General features: G+C 44.0%; 1 protein-coding gene across 2 annotated transcripts in view; it reads left to right on the top strand.

Annotated features, from left to right (window-relative positions):
- The window catches only part of adamtsl4 (ADAMTS-like 4), a 34976-nt gene extending 10640 nt beyond the window's left edge, over positions 1-24336 (top strand). The window contains exons 5-18 of one of the 2 annotated variants that reach the window (XM_061080477.1): positions 7547-7649; positions 14478-14617; positions 15029-15233; positions 15607-15785; positions 17473-17632; positions 18147-18413; positions 18576-18705; positions 19382-19586; positions 20235-20408; positions 20503-20682; positions 20892-21071; positions 21537-21684; positions 21777-21925; positions 22608-24336. In XM_061080477.1, the coding sequence (XP_060936460.1) occupies positions 7547-7649; positions 14478-14617; positions 15029-15233; positions 15607-15785; positions 17473-17632; positions 18147-18413; positions 18576-18705; positions 19382-19586; positions 20235-20408; positions 20503-20682; positions 20892-21071; positions 21537-21684; positions 21777-21907 (2202 nt within the window). In that variant the 3' untranslated portion in view covers positions 21908-21925; positions 22608-24336. Of the gene's footprint in view, positions 1-7546; positions 7650-14477; positions 14618-15028; positions 15234-15606; positions 15786-17472; positions 17633-18146; positions 18414-18575; positions 18706-19381; positions 19587-20234; positions 20409-20502; positions 20683-20891; positions 21072-21536; positions 21685-21776 lie in introns of both variants that reach the window. The other variant, XM_061080476.1, reaches the window with a different exon arrangement.
- The last annotated feature ends 330 nt before the right edge of the window (positions 24337-24666 follow it).

Below are 24666 nucleotides of genomic sequence, written 5' to 3'. Positions count from 1 at the left end.
GAGATCGATACCGTCGGACACCGGGACCTAATTCCCACTGGAGACAGGGGAGAGTAAACATCTGTCTGATCAGTCCTCTTACTGTTCATCTGCTGAAATCCGGACGAGAGAAGCTCGGAGTTGTTAATGTTGACTCACAGAAGAGTGCCATTTCACCCAGGATCTCACCTCACAGGCGACATATGGTTCCAGGCTGCACTTAATAATATTTTTGTTAGCAATTAAGAAAATACAGTAGAGCACATAACTCCACCAAGGCCCTAGAGTCTCCTTAAATTCAATCAAGGCGCAGCGAATGTACACACTCATAGATATTAGTTCCCTCCAACAAGGACGTCAAGTGTTCACCACTCTCAGATGTTTGTTGGTTTGTTTGCAAGCAAGATTTCACACAAAAAAAAACCTCAACAGATTACTTCCAAACTTCCAGGAAGCGTGCGGTGTGCGTCAGTGAAGGTGCCAATAAATTATCCGTGAGTGTGTGAAATTTAGTGCAGCTTGATTGAATTTAAGGGGAGTGTTGGGCCTTGGCAGAGATATACACTCCAGAGAGTCATTCTAGTTTCCTGGAAAATCGGTGAAAATGTAAAAATATTAGTTCTATCTCATAAAGTTAAAGAAAGTGAGTAAGAAAACACTGGATCCGCCCCCTGATCATAAGCTGCCACCAGAGAATGGTCGGCATCTTTTCACAGTTTTAGTTATAACATCAATTGCAGTAATCCATCAGTGATTAAAATATTTTTTCTGCTGATAAATGAATCATCTGATCATATATCATATAGTCTGCTTTACAAAGAGTTTGTTGTTGTATCTGTTTAATGGTAATTTGTTATTTCTGCGGATTGATTGTAACGTATTTAAACGTAGGCTTTCGCACTCACATGTGATTTATCACTCCACCTCCTCTAACACTGAACACATTGCCCTTGAACAGACTCATAACACAAAGTTATTGTTAGAGTTTACACTGAGGAAGGTCACTGATCTCACGGCTGCAGCTGAAACCTGAGGAGTTTATGTTTTACCAACCTGACTCACTTAACGTGGCTTCAGGCTGCAGCAGTCATGCGATCCGTCATTACACAGCGTTTAATAAATTATCACGACTGTCAGCACAGAGCTACACTCCTCTGCTGTAACCACCGTGTGCACACGCTAACACTGCTGTTGTCGTGAAGCAACAAACAGGTCCAGATGTGTTAGATTTCCGCTCCACACATTCACAAAAACACTCCAACACATGCTCTCATTCATGTGCCCGTCCTTTGCCTCTTTAATAAGCTGAGGTAGCTGCTTCACAACAGAAACCAGGTACGTCTCTGCTTGTTAAAGTCTGATTACATTTGCTCCGGTTTTCTCTGGGTCCCCCCTAAAATCTCTCTTTCGTGTGGCTTTTCATCTCCTTTGGTCTTTTTCGCAGTTCCGGCTCACCGTCTCAGTCATCGTTCAAGGCTACGTAGCCTTGAACTGGCTACATAGCCTACATAGCGTTAGCTTGCGATGGTGGGGGGTGGTCCAAGGCTATGTAGCGAGACTCCCTACATGGGCATGGTTGGAAAATGACGTACTTTAAGGTCGTAATCCCATTCGACGCACTCTATCGTATTGTTTCTGATATAGAGGAACCACAACAAATCGCAGGAGTTGTTTTTTCCAGAGTTTTGGGACGGTAGACATGCCAGATACCCAAATTAACGTGTAGAAGCACTACAAAAGTGGAATTTTCATAATATGTTCAAAGACTGGAGAAAGGCCAACAGCTCATGTGGATCTGTTCAAAAAACTAGAGCCTTACAGCTAGAGCCCAACCAATTTATCAGTTGGCCAATAAAAATCAGCCAATATCAGCCTTTTACAGACATATCTTGGTCTGCATTGGTTCGCTGATATGCACCAATACAAAACCTTATATTTTACAGAATCAGCAACGCACAAATATATATACTGTATCTTCTGAAATAACGGTATCAAAAATGTTTTACTCCCTAATCTGTATCGGCCCCAAAAATCTCTATCGATCGGGTTGTAATTACTGCTGCTTGGAAAAGTCTGATTTAGATTAAACATCTCTGGTTCAGTTTTCGTGGCCAACAACAGTAAAACAGAGTTTGTGATAAAGAACAGAAGACAAAAGTTGCCGCAAAATAAGAAATAAACAAAAATGCAATGGTAAAAGAATGAGTTGTTTTTCCCATCCGACCATACAAACGGTTTCATCACAGTAACAATGAAAACAGAAACTCACAACAATCTAAAGGGTGAAACTGTCTGAGAAAACGCTCCAGAACATGAGCAGCCTGACGATGGAGCACCGAGCGCTGCAGCAGTGATCTGAATTCACGTTTAGTGATTTTACATCCAGGTGCAGAAGGTTCCAGGCAGAGGAAGCAGCATTACACAGAAAAGGCTCTTTTAGGTTCAGCCTGGATTTTGGGATCTGTTCGAGGAAATTAGTCCAACTGTTCACACTCTCCAAGTCTCAATCTCTCACTTTGATGTGTTATTATAGAAATAAGTGAAGAGTTATCCCTGTGCATAAAATACATATTTGTAGAAATATGATGTGAGTGAGTCGAGGTGTAAGGTGAAAAATGGAACGTGGAAAGATTGTCTTGGTCGGTGCCTCTGAGCCAAGTTCTGGTTTCATTTATTGATCTTGTGGCTACAGTGTTTATTAGAAGTTTTTCTTCTTTTACTTTCTTTTCTTGACTTTTCTTTTCCTCGAACACTTGTTGTTTTGAAGCCTGAACTGTCTCGATGACTCTCCTCCTCCTCCTCCTCCTCCTCCTCCTCCTCCTCCTCCTCCTCCTCCTCCTCCTCCTCCTCCTCCTCCTCCTCCTCCTCCTCCTCCTCCTCCTCCTCCTCCTCCTCCTCCTCCTTCACTTCTGAGACTGTTGTTGACAGATGAGCAGCGTTTCCTCCGGACGACTCCTGACTCCCACCCCCCCGTACAGGGTGAAGGCTGGAGTCAGGGTGGTGCCCGGCAAGCCTCCGACACACGGCCTCAGCCACAAGATTAGCCAGAGGATGTTAATCGCAGAGAACAAACACATACACACACCCGCCCATACAGTATCAACACATGTCATGGATTTGTGTGCATGCAGTCATTACTCCTGCCGTGTGACGGATGTTGATTTATGGCTGCGGGGACAAGCCGTCGGTTGTTTAGTCTGAATGTGTAATGCTTCAGGAATGACCGGCCAGCCATAACCTGCATGTGGTATTGAGGCGACTCTCGGTTGTGCATTTCTTAAACGAACGAGAATGACTGAGCAGTGAGGACGGCGACAGAGACGAGTCACCTGGGCTCTCCCAGACAGAAACTAACAAATGCGGCGAAAGGTTCCTGCTTTTCCCACATATTCCGTCCCTCCTCAAAGCTCACAGTTCCTGTGTGGGTCGGTGTTTGCGTTTCACGTGGTAGCGTTATATGTGATCAAGAACTTGGCTTGTGTTTGTTTATGTGGGTGGCGATTTCATGTGTGTCTGTCTGTGTGTGCACAAAACAAAGTCCCCGGCCCTCAGGCGGTCGTACCCAGACACACACACAGACTTTCTCTGGCCTCCCTGCTCCCTGGCAGTAAAAACACATCTGCCAGCTTCTGTACAAAAACACTGACTCTCTTTCAGCGGCTGGATTCATTTTTCTTTCACCTGCTCTCTGCTCCATCTTGCAGCCTGTCAGTCCAGGGTGAGACAGTTTTTACATCTTTCATCTCATGCTGCTTTCATGTTTACTTACATGAGCCTAACTGAGGCTTTGAGCTGCCCCCTCTCAAGTACTTTAACAGTGATGATCAGAGATGAGTTGTGATCGTCTGAGTGAATATTGAAAGGTAATAAGAAATCCAGATTTTACACAATTTGGGTCTTTTAATCAGCAGTCTTATCTGTAATTATGTCATTGTATATACCGAGGAAAATGCGGAAATGTGAGAGACGTCACTTCTGTTTCCCAAACCTATTATGAAGAAGAAAATGAAGGCAAAAGGTGAAATTATTTCCCAATCCACTGTACACCTCCACCAGTTTACTCACCGACCTCTGGAGTGAACTTTTCCTGTGCAGTGAGGGCGTATGACCAACTTTCACTTTGACCTCTGAAGTGTTTTAGGTAATCTGGCTCAACCTGTTTACATCCTGTCTGATCGGCGACCTCTCGTGTGACCACTTCCCTCGTGTTACTTCACCGATGCAATCGCAGCGTTCCCCAGTTCCCAGTCATTACTTCACTGAGTACATTGTTATCTTAACTGACTCATTTCCATCTGGAGTGTAAATGATTGACACAACTTTCAGAATAAGACGCAGACAGGTGGTGACTATTATTGTTTTAGTTAATCCAGTAAAAATTAATCACCTTTATAAAGTCAGTGTGTCATATCTCTCTATTTATGAACCATAAATCAATTTAAGGGGATGTGTCCATTGTGTCAGCGGGGTACTTGAGTTTGGATACCAACACTAAAATAATACTTCAGTAATGTTAAATGTTAAACAAATAGCTCTACAAGGATAGAGAAAATTAAAAAAAATAAAATAAAAAATGTCTCAATGGGATTTCAATCAGGAACTATCTGATTACATAATAGGCAACACATCACACTTCTTTGTTGTCTAAACATATAAAAACAGCAGTATTAAGCAGTACCTGAATACTTTAGTCACACGTTGCCACTGACATATTTCAGTTCAATACTCCGCCTCCTCTCTATGAAATGTTGTTTTTATCACAAAGAGCGAGAAGATAAAGAAAGATCTGTATTCTAAGACATCTGACAGCGAGAAACCAGTGTTATGTAAGTGGATTTCCAGTGGATTTAATTAGTTGATACCATAGACTATATAAAGATGGACAATATGATCTGCCTCCTCTGTGTCAGTGGATGGGACATAGTAAACTAAAAAGTCAAAGTACACATATTTATTTCTCAAAGATGTTTTGTGTCATTTTATAATAGCTCTTTTCACACTCATGCAAGTGCTCATGTTTCGGCTAAGTTTTATTTTAAGTTTTAACAAGGTGACACATCATGATTGACAGCTGAGACTGACTCATGATTGGTAGCTTCATTTCTGGATAGTGTGAGGAGGTGAAGAAGTGTCGTCCTTCTTTATATACAGTCTACGGCTAATCCACAGGTAAATAAACTACAATGAGGCCAGAAAAGCTTTAAATCTTAATTTTCTTATGTTGCTAAGTGATTGAGCTGTTGTTACTGCTACATACAGTACATTCCTGTGGTTAAGATGTTTTGATTCCATCCTTTTCTCTCTGTCTTTGGCCCATTCAATATCTGCCTCTCTCCCTTTTGTCTCCTCTGTCGCTCCACGCCTCCACCTGTCCCTCCACTCCCTCTCTCCTGGGCGGTTATGAGGAGACCCCCTGACCCTGAGCTCACAGTAAATGGGGGGTAAAACTAGAGCCTTTACAATAACACACAAATTCTCCGGCAGAAGCATGAAACACCAGTGAAAAGGTTTTTCTCGCTTCTGTTTTTACTCTCACTTCACCTCCTCTCCCTAGGCTTTCATTCAGCCCATTAGCCTCCCTCTGTTTTTACACACCCTAAACTCTTTTGGGAGGAGAACCCACTCGCCCTGTAGCTCTCGTTCAATCCCCGACGCATGAATGAACACACTTGACATTTTCTTGCATTCTTTCTTTTCTTTTGCATCCCTTTTTTATCTTGTCAGCAGGCGCCTTCTCTCGTTCTTTTCTATTTAACTGAAGCATCCCACTGCTGCACACTCATCGCCTTGTACATGTGTCTGCGGTTGGTGTCCACTCATTGTTTATGGCCTCACAAGCACACACACACAGGCACTGATACACAGAAACTATCCAGTTTATAATGGGGGCCCAACATGTTTATGTCCAGCAGAAACATTTACAACCATTACCACCCGCATTTCTCACAAACATCCGAGCAGGCTGATGGGGTCACGTGCGTATGCTGACCCTCAAGCGCCTGCACACACTCACATGTTCAGTCGATGCAGCTCCAACCGACTCGCATGTAAGCGGCTTAAGAAAAAGCCTGCCATAAATCGATGACAAAATTAAGTCTGTTTCAGTAGCGTGAAACCGATGCGGAGCACAGCACATAAAGTTTGACAAGCTGGTTTCACACCTCGCAAGAACAGAAACAACAGATGATCCTTATGTGAGTGGCTGGTGATGTGACGGCCACAAGCATTCCTTCTCACAGTGTGAAATTCTGCAAGGCCAGTGTCGATGAGTGCATGCTTTGACTTTTCATCCATGAGAGTCTTTTAGTTACACTTTGTCACAAGAGGTGGGTTCACATGGGAACTGTCTGTGTGCGTCTGGTGGGAGCGCATGTGTGTGTGCATGTGTGTGTGTGTGTAGATCGACTACTCCCTCGCTCTTGTCTCCCTAGATGAGAAACTTTCCAGCTGTTTGTGACAGCTGTGTGAGCGGAGAGAGGTTCAAAAAAAAATAAAAAGGACAAGAAATACCGATCAAAGAAAGAGAGCGGAGGGGAGAGAAAAGAAGATTGTGGAGCTGACAGAGATCAAGAGTTGCAGGGAAATCCGAGAGCTCTGTGTGCGGTATGCAAGAGTGTGTGTGTCTGTGTGTGTCTGTGTGTGTCTGTGTGTGTCTTTGTATGTGTTTGAACCCTGCTGTATATCAGGGGGTTGTAAACTCAGTGGGTTTTTGACCAGGCCGGATGGTTGTTTCTTCCCCAAAGTAACAATAACAGATGAAGTTGAATGTGTGAGCCGCGTTGGATGAAGTGAGTGTGTGTGTGTGTGTGTGTGTGTGTGTGTGTGTGTGTGTGTGTGTGTGTGTGTGTGTGTGTGTGTGTTTGTGTGTGTGTGTGTGTGTGTGTGTGTGTGTGTGTGTTTGTGTGTGTGTGTGTGTGTGTGTGTGTGTGTGTGTGTGTGTGTGTGTGTGTGTGTGTGTGTGTGTCCCAGGACTATGCTAAACCTCTCTGAGTTATGGTCAGTACAGTATGAACCAGCAGGGTTGTGTCTGTGACGATCCTTCAGCTGATGTTCAAGTGCAGTTATGCTAAAATTATTTCCACTCTACGGCTCCTCTTGAATGAGCGCAAGCTGGACATGTGCTCAGACACACACACACACACACACACACACACACACGCACACACACACACACACACACACACGCTCACACAGTCACTAGCATTCTGTGGTCATGCACTGAAAGTCACAGTGGATTTATGTGAGCTGCCTCTTCCAAAAAGTATATTATTTCCATATGCTCCTAATACACTCGCAGACTGCCAAAAGCAGCATGGAGACAGTGTGTGTGCGTGCATGTGTGTGTGTGTGTTTGTGTATGAGGGTATGGAATGGTTGCACTTAGCTCTATGATCTCAAGTTAATTCTCCTCTTCTTTATTAGCTGTTTTCCCTCACTTTTACTTGCAGCAGCTCACTCCACCCTCGGGTCTTTGGGGACTGGGAGAGAAACAGGTTTACGAGCTGAGTGATTTCATATTATGTTAATGTGAGGCACTGACCTTTCTCTGCCTGTTTCTGTCCTCCAGGTGTGTGCAGGTGGGGCGCTGGACTCCAGGGCGGAGCAGTGTGCAGCGTTTAACACCCAGGAGTTCATGGGTCGACTCTACGACTGGGAACCTTTCACTGAGGGTGAGGCCTGCTGTGGTAACAAGCACACACACACACACACACACACACACTCTCTCTCTCTCGAGGAGAGAGGAGAGAGAGGAGAGTCAGTAATAAACGTGTGTTGTTCTGGCATCAGTGCAGGCCTCCCTGTAGCCAGCCCAACCCACCACAATCCCCTCCTCTCATTGGAGCAGGCCGACATCTACATGAGGCGTTATGAGAGTCGAGGGAGGAAAAGAGAATGACTGGAACTCACCCTGCTTTTATTCTCTACACAACACACTCTCCCTCCTCTCTGTTTTCCTCTCATTCGCTCTCAACACATCCCTCTCTCCCTTTCTCTCCCGTCGAGCCTCTATCCTCCCTGCTCTGACTAAGCACTCAGATTCCTAGTGAGTGAGATAAAGAGAGTGCAAGACGAAGAGGGAGGTGAGAGGTGATGGGATGCAAGTGTTTCGTCACATGACCACTGGGAACAAAGCGAGACAGCATTGCCGGGGTGTGCGTGTGCACTTGTGTGTGTCGGTGTCATTGTTTCTCTGTATGTGTGTGTGTATGTGTGTGTGTGTGTGTGTGTGTGTGTGTGTGTGTGTGTGTGTGTGTGTGTGTGTGTGTGTGTGTGTGTAAGCGTGTATGTTTACTTTCTTGTGCAAGAGAACAAAAGTTCAGCCCAGTGGAGATTGTGTCTGTTTATCTTTGTTTTCCACGGCCGCCAGGAAAAGAAAGAGGAAGAGAGACAAACAGAAATTTGAAGAATTTTACAGAAAAGGAAGAATGGATGGAGAGCGGTAGAGAGAGGAGGGAAACGCAGCTGTGGGATGATATCAACATGTACTCGTCATCACACTTAGAAATATGTGTACGGGCCTCTGTGTATTTACAGTGCGACTTTATTGGCGAGTGCTCTGGCACGGCGGCCGAGCGGCTTAATGGAGCCAAGATAATATGCGGAAAAATGTTTGCATACGTTTGTTTGTGTATCTGTCTGTGGTCACTGTAACAGCTGGCTCAAGTTACTCAACACACTCAGTGTGAGAGCGCAGAGCCAGACGCACTAGATCAGCAACACAATACGTCCGCGTTCATCAGTTTCACTTCATTCCATCTTAAGATAATACACGCATAACAAAGAATTACACACAGACACACTGTTCAAACATACATAACACACCCAATTAAAAACAGAGATTCAAACAAGCAATATTTCCATGACAGGTTAAAGCTGCACTCCTCATTGTTTATATATTAGATAAACGGAGGTCGCTCATAATCACAGACCTGCAGAGAATAATTACCCAGCTCTGCAGTTCCCACCTTAGGTTCATTGTTTAGCTTTTCCAGCACCTCAGCGTTAGTGTAATGGTTCACTGCTCCCATCAGCCTCGTTACCAGCCACAGCAGGAGGAGGTTTTCTAGTGGAAACGGTCTGATGAAGCCACTGTACACGCTTATCACTGCACACTAACTACCCACAGATGAAGTGAGCTGCTTTCAGATGTGCACTGAACTCCGGATAATCTCCCCACATTCTCCAGAGGGGCTGTATGTGCGAACGCTGGACTTTCTCTAGAGTTTCTCCAGCTCAGCCCCCTAATAAAAACCTCCTCCGCAGGATTCACCACAAGCGAGTGGGCGAATTGAGGATCGTTTCACAAATGGATGAAAAAGTGGTGAAGACCAGGAACAAGATGTCAACGGAGCATTTTCTGATCAGGTCCGATGCGGGTGTTGATGTGCGCGAAACCAAAACGAAAAAGAAAAAAAAGAATTTATTATGTCCTGCATCTGCACATGCTGCACCACCCATCGTCTGAGCGGAGAAGCTCCTGCTACGTTGTTCATGTGTGATTGGCAACTTCCAGAAAACTCTCTAGAGACATTCGGGCAGTTATAAGCATCTCCAAACAAATACAGTAGTGTTTTGTGCCAGTTTTGGAAATGTGCTACACTCATTCATTGTATTTCCCTGTGTCAGACTTAAATTTGCCCAAAGTTTAATAGTAAAGTAATAACACCTAGGAGTATAACTTTATAGTTTCCTCCAGCTACTCCAGCTTCCTCTTCAAAGGCCAAAGACGTTCAGGTAGGAGTGGGTAGTATGAATGAAATAATAAAATATCACAATATTTCAAGATATATTACATTTTCCTACAAAATAAGTGGAGGAGCTTTTGTTTTTGGACAGCGGAGCCTGATGGCAAACATCTGTTTCTGTGTAATCCAGTGAATATAGTTGCTGACAACATTGCCTTAAAATGGCCAAATCCCATTACTTGAAATATAAGAGGCAGGTGTTGTGCTGTTTGATTTCCTGTTTTTGTCCAAGGGAACAAAAGGTTTCAGTCTAAGAGGATCATTTTTTATACATTTTATGTGATTACCGGAGCAGACTGAGGGCAGTTTGAGGATGGAGGCAGATCTAGACGATGCATGCCGTCCATCAGTATCAGTAGCTCTCAGCTGGAGTCTGAATGTCTGCATAAACACACAGGGGCTTTCCTCATGTCCACCGACCCTGCTCCAGCGTGTTATCGAGGGGGAGAGAGTATGATTGCTGTACTTATCCTGAACTGAGCCGCTCTTAAAATGTCTCCCTCTGCATACGCGTCCTTGCCCTCTTCTCCGGCCGAGCTTAATTTAAACCGGTCGTGTCCTTGAGCTCTGCTGGGACGGAGACAGAGGAGAGAGAGTAGGGGAAGGAAAACAGACAGACAACCTCTGATAGGGACGTAAATCAAATCAATCATGGTACGTGCATTAGAAAGACACAGCTCGGTTATTTTACTGTGAAGTATTCGCAGATGACGTCAGCCGGCCAGACACACTCGGCCTGTGCTGGAGATGATCCTTTTCCACTCTGCTAAGTAAACTCTATCGCTCTGTTTACCTCAGTCCGGTCCCATTGGCCGCAACCCAGACCTTCATATCTAGTTTCCCATCAACACACACTGGAGGCCGTGAGGAGTGTGTGTGTTTCGACACTGAATAGTGTATTAGTCATTTTCTCTCCAGCTGCACTCATCTGTTTGGGACGCTGTTGCGTTTATTCCCCTTGAGTATTTATGTTGAGCTCTCACTGCCCTGTGTATGATTCCTGTGCCTTGGAGGTGACAACACTGTTATATATGACTTGCTAAGTAGTGCGGCCAATGGTTTTGAACTGGAAGTTTAAAGCTGCCAATGCACTCAGAAACCACAGAAGTGATGGTCCTGACTAATTCCCCCCACATGCTCCGCTCTGTAAGCAGAACCACTGTCGTTTTGTAAATCGCTGCACGTGCAGGTGTTGTTTTACTTCAATATTCTTCTTTTTTTTTTGCAGGCCTCATCCCCTCTCTGCACCCCCGCTCCTCCCCTCTTCCTGTCCCACTGCCTCTCTTTTCTCTGTCCCTGCTGGAGTTTGTTTAGACGGAGAGATAGTGGGGAAGTATATTTAGACAACATATATTCCACTGTCTGAACACTAAGCTCAGAGAGGGAGAGGGAGACAGTGGCAGAGGAAAAGAGAGGCCAGAGATGGAGGCGGAAAAAAGAGGAGCAGAGGAGCGGAGCGGAGCGGTAGCGAGGGACAAATGTGAGATAAGGACCAAAAATAGTGAGAGGAGATTAAGGGTGATTAAGAGTGGGGGGGGCGCTCGAGCATGACATCAGGACAGGAAATGAAGAAGAGGAGATGGAGCATGAAGGTGGTGAAGATTAAAAATATATATAGAGAGAGAGGGAGGCAAAGAGTGATTGGATGGCAACACATCTCCCACTTTTAGCTTCCCCTCTCTTTTCTGTCTCTCATGACTGTATATTTGTCTCTGTAGTTATTGGACAGTAGCAAATGTTTGGACAGTTTGGACAGGACTCAAGATTCTCATGATTTCCCGATTTTCTTTACATTCGTGATACATAATGAATTAGATTGACCTTTGTTGATTATTAAAAATAAATAACATTAATTGTTAAAATCAATAAAAATAGAAAGAGTACATATTACTTGTATATTGAGGCTTTTTCTCCTTCTCTGTAAATATACCATCAAAATAAAGCAGTTTGCTGCTGAAGGTCGGAGGCAACTTGGGCGATGAGTTTGAATATATATTATATTCATTTTTTATTGATGGCTTTGTCTTAATGAAAGTTTTGGTCCAACGTTTCCTTTATCTGTCACATGGAGGATCAGAGAGACACCACTTTCTTTAATTGGCACCAGAACTTTGCTGTACACAGTATGCTGACGATATGCTGTTGTATGTTGATGAAGCTATTTCTTTAATGATTTGCATCTATTCTCATTATATGATAGAGACATTCACAGAATTCACTAACCTCTGATTTATCTCAGTGAACGTGTCACTGCTCCCTAAACTCTGGCTAAATGATTTAAGGATAGTGTATGTATACCAATGCCGAGGGACCACTTCTACATTTCCTGAATTATATTTATAAACAAGACCTGAAGAGGGCCGTCTGTGCCACGGTGTGTGGTCCATGTTGTGATTAACCATCGGAAAAACATGTTTTTGACATTTTGAAGTGTATTTTTTTTCAACCTTTAATATTTATAAGCAAATTGTTGTACCTAGTTACACATGACCTTCATTTCACTAGAAACTCGTCAGTGGCGTCACGTCTACGACTTCCTCACCACTTAGTGAGATTAAATACAGTCTGTAATGTCTTCACATATTGGGTCAAGCAAACAACCATGGATTGAAGACACAAAACTGTGCATGGTGTCTTGGTCTCAACTTAAATGTTTTTAATTGAGAATCTCAGCTCAGCCTTCATCCAGATGTACGTATTTTAGATAGAAGATAGTTTGTCATTGTGGTTCTCTACCACTGAAATATTTATTTTTAACCAACAAAACAATGAAAATGCATCTAAACAGTCCAGTTTTACTAATCCCTCTCTTTTGTCTGGAGGTTTTCAATCTTTTCTCCTCTATGTTGACCTCTGTACTACTTGTATTACACCTGTCAAAGCGTTTTTGTATTTTACGAAATTCAACTCACTTATTCCGTGAGAGCATATGGAATTCTTTTGTGTTGACGATACTGCACTGGTTTTGAATTCTCCTTTGGACACAAGGTTGAAGGCGGGGTCCGGTATTTGACCCTTTTGACCTGTGACCTTTGCTCTCGACTATCTCTGAGGAGCCTCTTGACTTTGAAGGTGGTACAGGAGCTTTGGGTTATTCCCGTTTCATGTCTTACTGAGCTATGACAGCATTTCATGGTGTAACAATCTTCAGTGTTATAATATGGACATTTTGTGGCGTGGTGAGGTAATATCAGAACCGCAGTTTGATAACTTTGTAATGTCCAATCGTTTCATTAAGACTTTTGGAAGGAAATTTACATTTTGGTTTCAGGGACAGAATAATAAAACTGTGGAATGTTTTCTGACCACACCTGGCAAAATCTCCTGCTGCTCGTATTTATATGGAATTTAATAGTGCGTACATTTCTGTCATTATGCAGCTGAGAAATATGACACCACAGTGGGAAGTCGTAATTTCAGAAGCACAAAGATTGTCCTTTTAACCCCTGAACTCCCAATTACAGAAACTCCTCCCTCCCTCCTGCAACCTAATCTCTGACCCTTTACTCATGCTATGAGCTCATGTCTGCGCACACACACACACACACACACACACACACGCACACACGCACACACACACACACACACACGCACACGCACACACACACACACACACACACACACACACACACACACACACACACACACACACACACACACACACACACACACACACACACACACAAAGCTGTGCCTTTGGGTCTTTAACCCCTGTTGCACCCCCTGTCTCAAATGATGAACAGTCAAGCCTCTTACTGTCCCTTCCTTTCTTTATCACCTATTTGTTCATCTCTGTCTGACAATTTGAGAAATCTGCTTATTGAATCTTGAGTTTATTGTTTGGTTGGAGCCCTGTGAGCTTTCAGTGAGGCCTGAGGATTCATGTATCCTGTGATTGATGTTTACTGTGAGTGAAAACTTAAAAGTTAAAAGACTGAACCCTGACACTGAAGGTCTGCTGCACGATCTTAACCTTTTTTCACCTTTGCCAAATTCTGAAATTGAAAACAAGATAACAGGAACCAGTTGACTGATTTAAAGATCTATATCCATCTCGCCTGTGTGACCAACGCCTTGGAAACTCACCAAGTTAAAACCACTGTTTTGTTCCAGCTCTTTTCATTTCACGTTACATTTCTGAAAAATGTAAACTATTCCTTTAAACGTGCTTCTTGTGTTACAACACACTTCTTATTGATTGTCTCCACATTTTTTGTGTTTACCTCACCCTCATTCCCATGAGAGATCCTCTGTATTCTCTACACGTCTGTTTGTCGGCTTATTCTCCAAGTGCTGAAGGACTTTTAATTTCCTCTTTTACCATAAAGCACTCTTCTTTTTTTTCTTCTTCTTCTCCTTCTACTCCCTACTTCTCTTTCTCTGATTATTTCCTTCAGTGCTCCATTTCCCGGTACATTGCTCCCCAAAGCACGCGCCCGTTGGGTTCCTTTCATAAATCTCGACCGTACCTTTTACTTCGCTTCTGGGTCTGCGTCTCCTGGGAAAGCGCTGCGGTGAGAGCACGAGCGAACGAGCAGCAGGGGAAATATCTAATCACTCTCTCGCTGTATGACAGTCATGTGTTATATGGTCTGGCCTGAGACTGGTGGCCACATGGAAAGACGTTCATCCCCCAGCTGTGTCTTCTCCTCTCCAAGCACTGAGAAACCTCACAGAGTCACACAGGACATCTCACAGTCACCGAACACGTATGTTGTGCATGAACCCTGCTCTCTCTCTGTGTGTTTCCAGTTGGTGCGGACAAGCAGTGCGAGCTGACCTGCAGACCTGCCAGCTATCGGTTCTACGTCCGTCAGGCCGAGCGTGTCAGAGACGGGACTCCCTGCTTCAACGTCAGCTCAAATGACGTGTGTGTAGAAGGACAGTGTCTGGTGAGTGGATTTTAAACACGTGTCGGGTTTCTGAGTCCCCTCCTGTCTAGTCGGGGTTGACAATTTCCCGGACCTGGCTCTGTTAGTCTCACGTCTGGAGGCTGATTTAAGCCTGGCATTCAGATTCAGCGTGTCTCCAATCCTTTTTTTTTCTTTATTACCCTTCTCTGGGCCTCTTTTCTCTCTCTCTTTCCCAATTTATCTCATTTGCTCGCTCACTCGCTGATTTTACCCTCATTCCATTCGCACAAAGAACGGGGAAATAAACACTGGCAGTGGACGTGAAATGCCAACAATATTGGAGGAGCTGTTCCCCGCTCCAGCTCCCACTTGTCTCCCTTGTTCCCCTATACCCCACTGCTCCCTCCATTGTCCTTCCCGTCACTCACTGTCACCTTCTTCTCCTGCCAGACGGAGGGCTGCGATGGCGTCCTGGGCTCCGGCTCCGTGACAGACAAGTGCGGAGTGTGTGGCGGGCAGGACACCTCCTGTCGGAAGGTGGCAGGAAGCTTCCAAAATGTCACGGTTCCCCTCGGTTACCACAAGATCCTGGACATCCCACCGGGAGCTACATTCATTAACATCACGGAGAGGCGAGCAAGCCCTAACTACCTAGGTGAGAGACGTCACATTATGCACACACACACACGCACATGCAGTTTAAGATTACTTGAATAATACAGCTCCAGTAAAAGTGGGATGTTGGCAGGCAAATTGCAGATTTGGGAATGAGACTTGGCCCATGAGCATGTGTGTGCTGGCCTGAAATGAGACTGTATATTCTGTGGCCTTGCGGACTGGGGGCAGATAGAGCTTGTAATGGTTTGAGCCCAGAAGGAGCGAGTGAAGTGTGTGTTAGTGTTTGTCTTGCCAGCACTCTGTCTGGTACTGATACAACTCTCCCAGTCTCATGGGTGTTTTTTAAGAATCTTTCTAAACTATCGTCTTCTTCTCCTGTCTGACCTTCCGACCCCGTCTTATTCCTCCAGCCATGAGAAGTGGCACCGGGGCCTCAGTGGTGAACGGGCGTTGGGCTGTGGACCCTCCAGGAGAGTACCAGGCAGGGGGGACCACCTTCACCTACACCCGACCTAGAGCCCAGGCGGAGGACCATAAGGGAGAGTCCCTCAAGGCCCCAGGACCCACCACCACACAGCTACTGTTATATGTAAGTAGTGGAACACAGGAACGTTTTTATTTTAATGTAAGTAAACATGAACCAGGGCATGACAAAATGAAGTCAACGATAAGAATCACACACACACATGTATATACAGACTATTTCACGTCCATGTAACATTATTGAGAGCCCGAGGAGACGCTCTCCTGTGTCGAGAAGATCCTCCCGATAGCAGCATTATTTTCACATCATGGTGGGATAAACTCAGCTACACTATAGCTTAGCCTGAGCCACATCAGACTATGCACGGCTTAATAATGACAACTCTGCCCTCAGGCTAAGATCTTATTGAAGAACAGAAGTCATGTGTAGATTTACATCCAGGAGGGAGGTAGAAATAACAAGCGTCCAGAGTTTGATCTCCTCTGGATCACCTGCATTTCTAAGACTTACTGGGATGTAGGTTGAAGACGTAAAGAGGCTGAAAGTCTGTGACCCCACCACGTCACTGCCAGGCTGAATTGCTCATTACATGCTGGAAAATACATTATTGGATGGATTCAATTAGAAAGACAAGTCTGCTGGCTGCACATCCACTGCCACTGCTGAGAAAATAGATGTCTGGAGGCATCCCCGGAGCTTTTGGGAAAAGACACTGGCTATGAACTGCAAGGTTCACGTCTGGCCGGAAGCCTTTGCTGCACAGCTGTTCTCAGACCTGCACAAAACTCTCCTGAAATTATCCAGAGGGGCTGCATGTGAGAACACAAATTTCCGAGTCAGTTGCTCCCCAAACTTTCGAGTATTTCCTGGCAGCCCCCGAGTAAAAACTTGTGTGAAATACTGCAGGATATTGTCTGGAGAATTCACCGCGAGCGTGGACGTGTTGATGACCTTTCTAACACATGACAGATGCAAAACCCAGAAGAATACAAACAGCTCAGGATGAAGATGAGGTGTCATACACGAAGAAGACACTGAAGAAGAAGTAACTATTAGATTTGAGAGTTTTTGGTGATAATGGCCGATGCCGGTGTCGATGGGATGTAAACGAAATCACATGATCTTCACGGCAGAATTTATACATTATGTCCTGCCTCCTGCGTGTGCTACCCAGGGGCCGTCCCTCACCCCAAAGTCTTCTGTTGTTGTTGTTAACACGTCTGGACAATCTCCTCCTGGGTTCTTCACATGTGATGGGAAACTGTGTGTTCTGTCCTGATCCTATTGTGCCGACATTATCTGGAGTTAATGTGGGAAAACAGCTTATTTCTCTCTCTTCCTCTTTATCTGAAGTATCTGAAGTATCTGAAGTACCTGAAGTATCTCAAGTATCAAGGTTTAAAATAGCCCCCCCAAAAAAACTCCCAAAAAAACAATCTCTGCACAGAAGCTGTTTCAGAACATCGCATCTCTGGCCCAGCACAGCATTCTCCTGTTGATTGAGTATAGACCTTTACTTTACTTTTATATGACCTTTACTGTGTTAAGTGTTGTAGACGGGGATTTATGCGAGAGGAGGAACACAGTGACAAGTGTACGCCCTGCTGAGGTAACCCCATCATGTCACCGACCCCTCTGTAGCTCACTCTCACCTCTGACCTCCCTGTGGAGAAGAGGGGAGTAGCACATTTATCTTTGGGGATCAGTCAAATTGTTATATGCTTTTTTTTCCTTTCTTGTTCCCTGCTACGTTTCACCTCTGTACCTTCTCGCTTCTCGTTTTGCTCCGCAGATCATTTTCCACAAGGAGAACCCGGGCATCGACTACGAGTTTTACATCCCCGTGGAGAAGAAGGAGGCAGGGAGGGAGAGGCTGACGGATAGAGGGAGGCAGCGGGAGACGGCCCGAGAGAGGCCAAGGGAGCGGGAGCCAGTGAGGGCGCCACTTCGCAGTACGTCCATCACACCTTCTCCCCAGCAAACCCTACGATGACTGTTTTCTCCTTTTTCCATTCAGTAGTAGGACAAACATACAGCTTAATGTTGGTGGTGGTGGAATTTACACAAACAAATTAAATCAAGGCTCTCCAGATTCATTCTTTCCAAATTATTCGGGGGAAACAGCAACTCATATACTCGTAGAATGATTGACGTGTTTATTGACGGGTGTGGTCGTTGGCCGAGTGGGTGGAATTATTAGATAAATGTGCTTGTGTGTTTGTGTGTGACCTAGATGGGAGGCTATCTGGTGCACATGTGGGTCGTCATGAGACCCTGACCTCATCATGACATCATTAGCTTCTGACTCACTGCCTTCCTCCTTATCCTCAATAGTTCATCGCTTGTGTTTTTCTCCAGTTCCTCACATTTTATCGCTCTTCCCCCCTCCTCCCCATGTCTCCACCACCTCTCCTGCCCTTTCTAATGTGTCTCTATGTCCCTCTGTGTTTTGCTCCTCTCTCCCAGGTCCCCTCACCGTGTCAGTAGAAGACCCTCTTCCTGCCCCTCACCCTGTTTCCATCCCCTCTTTCCCCTCTTCTTCCTCCTCCTCTACATCTGGGTTTTCATCCCCGTCCTCAGACCGCTGGATACATGACAGGTTGCGGCCTCGGGGATCAGCACCCAATAGAAACGCCCGGATCCCCCCTCGCACTGACCTGCCACCGGACACTCAGCCACCATTTTTCTGGAAAAGAGGTGGACTCACAGAGTGCTCTGCTTCCTGTGGCAAAGGTCAGACGTCCTCATATATGTCATTTTAAAATGCATTGCCCCATTGACCAAAAATGCTGTTACTTTGAATGACGTGATGTCTCCCTCTTGTGGCTGGTGGACGCGATTACAAGACATTGAACTGAAATCCCTTTTAATCTGTCCATGCCTTTGTTTCTATAGGTTATCAGTATCGAGAGATTCTGTGTATAAATCGTCAAACAGATGAGGAGGTTCCAGAGAGGAAGTGTGACTCTGCAGCCAAACCTGCTCCTGAGGAGGAGCCTTGTAACACACACCACTGCCCACCATTGTGAGCTCAATCACAGTTAACCTTGAGGATATGCAAACGTTTTAAATATTGTGTTTCTGTTTACTTTCGCAACTTTCCGGAGGTGAACAATAAGTTATTTGCTGACAGAAGCTCATGCATGTCTCATAGCTGAGAACTTACTGCAGTAAAACCACAAAATCTCCCTATCCAGTCATTCTTGTGTGTTTGTGTTCTTAAGTCTCCTTTTTCTTATACAATTCAAGAATTCTACATCTACAGCATCTTGTATAGAATAATCAAGTTTAATTTGTCTTCTGTAAGATAAATGTAATTCTGGAAAGCAACAAACAAGATGATTTCTAACATAAACAGTTTGACTTTAGAGGATTTATTTGCATTGGTTTAAAAGAGAAATGATGCTCAATTATATGGATTTGTTTTTTGCTCTGTGGGTTTTTAAAAGTTAAAGGCTTGAGTCAAAGATGAATTGTAGCCCATGTCTTTTCATTATTTTGCGCTCAATTAAAATGATGGTGACTGTGATGAATTCTTGAAATACAAGTATATACAAGTAATATTTCTAATCTGTAAGTGTATTAAAAGGCATAAAGTAGCTCTCTGTGGTCTCAAAATATAGATGAAAGCAGTAACAATCTATAATGGAAAATTATCTTTAACTTTTTTCCTCCCGTCTCCTTCCCTGTCTGTGTTAAAGCTGGGAAGCCAGCGCCTGGTCCGAGTGCAGCGTTTCCTGTGGAGCCGGCCTGCAGCAGAGGCAGCTCCAGTGCAGGCTGAGCTTTGGGAACCGCTCCACCATGGTCCACCCGCAGCGCTGTGCCAGCCTCACGCCACCAGAGGCCATGCAGGCCTGCGAGCTCCGCCTCTGCTCCCACTGGGAGGTCAGCTCGGACTGGACCACAGTAAGTCCACAACACCAGTTACACGGTTACAATAGGTCAAGTGCTTCAGCATCTGAACACAACCCAGGCAGAAAGAGTCTGGTTAAAATAAACCTGAGTAGTTTGTAGAGTTTCTTTAAATGCTGGCCCGGTGCTTTGAAATGAGGCCAGTGTCTGTAGCATGAATTTTTTAAATCCCTTCATGAGGTCAGATTACACAAGTGAGTGGCATATATAAAAATTTTTATATATTTGAGATGATTAAAATATCCCAATAATCATGAATGATGAGTAATTTCATTAATTTGTGAAGCCAACAAACAACCTCCACGCGTTTAATGATCTTAAATGTGATTTTCAAGTTTATATTCATAATTTAACTCCTATTTTAATTTTGTTCTCTGATTCTCATTTCTGTTTTATTTGTATGGTATGTGTGTGCTTATCCTCTTTTTCTGATTTTACTGCTGCCCAACCAATTTCCTCTTGGTTACAAATAAAGTGAGTAATTTATTGATAATCAACCCTCAACCTTCTTTGACTATAATTGGATTTCCTCTGCATCACAAACAAGGTAATGGGAATGTCGATGAATTAGATCTCTGGAGTTCATGTCCTTCCTTTCATCTGTTTCCTCTCCTTCTTGTTTTTCTCCTCTCTGTCTATCAGTGCTCAGTGGACTGTGGAGTAGGGAGGAGGACAAGGGGCGTGCGCTGTGTCAGCGATCAAGGCAGCCTGGTGAACGACGTGGACTGCAACTCCGGACTCCGTCCACAGCGAAGTGAGGAGTGCAACATGGGGCCCTGTGTCACCAACTGGTACTTCACCGACTGGGCCAGCACTGTGAGTAACACACACACACACACAGAAAGAAAGGAATGAACACAGCACTTCACGGTATAATCCTCAACACGAACTTCCACTTTGTGTCGCTCAGTGTTCGGCGCAGTGTGGCCCCGGGGTGCAGAAGAGAGAGGTGGTGTGTCTGGCTCGAGGAGGGGTCAGAGAGGGTAACGGAGGAGGGGACTGTGTTGGGGACAAACCCGCAGAGATGAAGGCCTGTAATGGAGGCCCCTGTGTGCCAACAGCCATGTGGTACAGCAGCCCCTGGACACAGGTAAGATGGATGGAATAAAGAAGGAAGGCAATACTTTTTATGTTTATTTCCTGTCTAGTTTCATGTCAATTGTGTGTTTTATTTGAATTTACTTGGCTAAACCTTTTGTTTTACTTTTGTTAGATTGAGGTACACATTTATTTTGCATTGGTTACAGCTACTGTTGCTGGTGTAGATTATCAGACTTATTTTTGCTCTTTTCATTCCAGTGTAACGTGCCTTGCGGAAGCGGAACCCAGCGACGTGACTTCATTTGTGTTCAGAAGACGGGGAACGATTTTGCTGTCGCACCTGTCAGTGAGTGTGCTCATCTGGACAAACCTGCTGCGGTGCAGGAGTGTGAGATGGGAGAGTGTCGGCCACAGTGGTTCACGACAGAGTGGAGCGCGGTGAGAGACCAGGGGCATGGGGGAATAAAATATTGGAAAATGTAAATAACAGGGGGAAACATGTGAATTGTCATGAGGAGATAAACAGTGTTGTGTTGCTGTTTCATTCTGCTTTATATTGTAAAAATGCCATTTCAGAATGACTTAATCATGACGTTATTTCTACCATATGATAATGAATGAGTGATTAATCTGAATAAGCTGTAGATCCTGTCTCTTGTCTTATTTTTTGCATTACTACTATTTTATGATATCATTCTCTCTCATTTACTTCCATGTGATGATAAATTATTTTTGATCTCTATAAGTTGTGTCTATAGTCCATGGTGTCATGTTTCTTTTATTATTCTCCATCATATCACATCACATGGTGGAAACATTTTTCTTATCTATATAAGCTCTAGAAGGAATAAATGAATTTATATGTCTAATAATATTCTCACCTCCCTCTGCCTTTGTTCTCAGTGCTCACGTTCATGTGGAAAAGGTTTACAGATGAGGGAGGTACGGTGTCTTAAACCAGACAAAGCGCACAGCCCAGAATGTGACTCCGACACCAAACCAACACAGGAGCAAATATGCAACACAATCCCCTGCAGTCCCCAAGTCTCAGGTTTGTGTGTGAATGCTCAATGTGACTGTGTTTTATATGTGTGTGTTTGGCTTGATCCCTCCCAGCATCTCACTCCTTCTCCTCAATCCCAGATGAAAACTGCCGGGACAGACGTCACAACTGCGTGATGGTGGTGCAGGCCCGGCTGTGCGTCTACTCCTACTACAAGACCGCCTGCTGCGCCTCGTGTACCCAGAGTGCTCAGCGTGCCAAGAGGCAATGACCTGCCGAGCCAAGACAGGTGCGCAGGAAGTAGTCGAGGATTAGGTCAAGAGGGCCGTTCACCCCTGAAATGACCAGTCTGTAGAAACGGACGGCCCAGAGTAGGCATGTGATGGCTTCAGTTAACATTCAGCTTTTTTTTTCTTCCTGAGTCTCCAGGCCAAACACTGTGAAAGCAGCCGGTTCCTCTTGCCTTTACTCTGCATACGGTTTAACATCGTCTCTTAGAACCGCTTATTCCACTGAGCTTGTTTCTGTTTACTTTGTGCATTCGCTCTAACAGCTTCACAGCGTGTCACACTGGGCTGAGTGATGCGACTGATTTCCACCCTTGAAGGCTCATTTCTATGGCCGAGAGCTGGTAATGGGAGGTTCTCGCTGAGGACACAGCTGTGGTTCAACAACCATTTTAGTATCTGTCAAGATTCATCGTGATCTAAAATATCCTGAGACAGATTTGAACAGACATGCATACCACTAATTATGTTCTGATCAAATAATTACCATGTGTGCTAGAGTAAAGTGTGTGTACTGTAGTTCTATGTGTGCTGACGATCTACTGGAATAGATCTACTGTGTTTCTGTTTGCTGCACATGTCCCCCAGCCGAGCTTGAAGGATTTCATTTACATATAGTGTGTCATTATTTTTGTTTGTTTGCCAAAAATATTTCCTCAAGTGTCCTTTTATTGTTCACGTCAGTATTTGGACAGATGAACCAAAGGAGTGGGGTGACCATGGCAGTAAGTGACCAAATAAGAAGAGTGTGAGAGGCCTCCAGGACCCGGAGGATATTAGACAGGAATGTTAAACAAGCAGCACAGACTCTGAACGGTCCTTCGACGTGTTCATGTCAATATACATGTAGGTCTTTTTAAAGAGAGTTGATGGAAGGGTGTGAAATTCTGCCGTTACGGTGTGAAGGCTCATAGTTGCAGTTGTGTTTTTACTGGGCTAAAGACGATACTGCTCTCTAGATAAGATTTAAAGGAATATATATATATATTATCAGGTGATAAGACAAAGAGATTTGGGGTCGTTGGTTGGTTATGGAATCCTCTTGTCAACAAATCACGTGAAAGAACTGACTGTATATATTTAGTACTTTTCTAGACTTATTGACCACAGCACTTCTATATGTTGCATTTTTTTTCCAATCATACACCATTTGCAGTTTGAGGTTGTGTTTCTTGGTCAAGGACACTTGGGAATGCAGAGGAGCCCGGTATCGAACCACAGACATTCTGGTTAGTGGACGACCCGCTTAGTCTCCTGAGCCACAGCCACCAAAAACAACAAAATATCAATGATTTGTCCATTTCGTAAGAATTTATGACTTCCTGTCAATTTATCTCTGGCTCTCTGCCCCGAGTTCACATGTTCCTACTGAAGATGTAAAGCCTAAAAATCACTCAAAATATAGTTTCATTAAACAAATTTAGCAATTTTTTAGAACCATTGTGTAACTCAGTCGTCAACAAATGTCACTCGACTCATTGCTCATTTGTTAGGGACTATTTCCTGCTGTGGGATCACACCACACCGTGACTAAGGTCTTAAAGAAACACAGCTTCATGCCCCCCCGGTTTCCTCTCCTCATCTCAATACATCCTTTCCATCATCGCCTTGTTGGGAGGGAGAGGATAAATCTGTCCTGTGAGAATAGGTGATGCCAGATTTAAGGCAAACATTACAGAGGAAGCTGTTTCTTATAAGCTAAAATAGGATCTAATAATAAAACCATTCTGCTTTGACCTGAAAGTAAAAATATTGCGTATTGAGGTGGCATCCTCTGTATATGTGTGTAAGTAATCTTTATGCTTTGACTGTTATACTTAGCTCTTTCTTGTTTTTTCTTTCATTTTTCTTCACCTCCCGCAAAGATGTATTCGAGGAGTCTGTATATTTGTCAGATATGTTTTAATGTCTATAATTTCTTATTGAATATAGTAGGCACTTATGTTTTATAACTAAGTAGAGTTATCAGAAGTGTTGATGTAGACTGCATTTATTCTCATCTAACTGTCTTATAACTATTGTATTTGGCCCCTAATGTGTACACATGAATTATGGATGTGTAAGTGTGTGTGTGCGTGTGTGTGTGCATGTGTGCGTGCGTGAATGGTGGTTGATGTTTTTCTTTCCGTGGCTTTGAATGTCTCCTTCTCGTCTATAATCCCTCGTAGTGAAAATTACATTTTATAAAAAAACACCCCCCAAAAAAAACGATAGTAATTTATCTATTATCTAAAGAACATGTAATTTATTTTCTTTTTCTAAGGGGCTGTAGCAATTTTTTTGTCACCATCAGAGTTTATGAGATTGTTTTTATTGTTACCCGGTCATTTTTTATCATGCAAAAACAAAAAGCAGTGTGAAAAAATGATTAAATAAAAAACCTACATTTTAAATAAAACTGAAACAACGTTCAGCCTGGAGCTTTTTCACTGTTTTCTTTTTGTCCAATGACTGAGGGTGATGTTGCCCGTTTCTTCCAAATGATGGCGCCATTGAGTCTCATACTGGACCAGGCCCAGTTGCCACAGAAATGAATCTACTACAGGATAGATGTCTGTTTTGGTGTCAAATTCACATTGAGGCCAGCTGCATTGATGATTTATTTACTATGATTTATTTTTGTTTCCGTCTCTTATTACATAATATGTCGATATTGTCTGTTTCATAAAAGAGAGACACCCAAAACAATGCAGTAATTTAAGTCAGATCATTTTACATTCGATAAATAGTATGGGGTCTGAAA

This window comes from Limanda limanda, chromosome 11, assembly GCF_963576545.1.
Source record: "Limanda limanda chromosome 11, fLimLim1.1, whole genome shotgun sequence".
Lineage (NCBI taxonomy): Eukaryota > Metazoa > Chordata > Actinopteri > Pleuronectiformes > Pleuronectidae > Limanda > Limanda limanda.
This window is presented reverse-complemented; position numbering and strand designations above follow the sequence as displayed.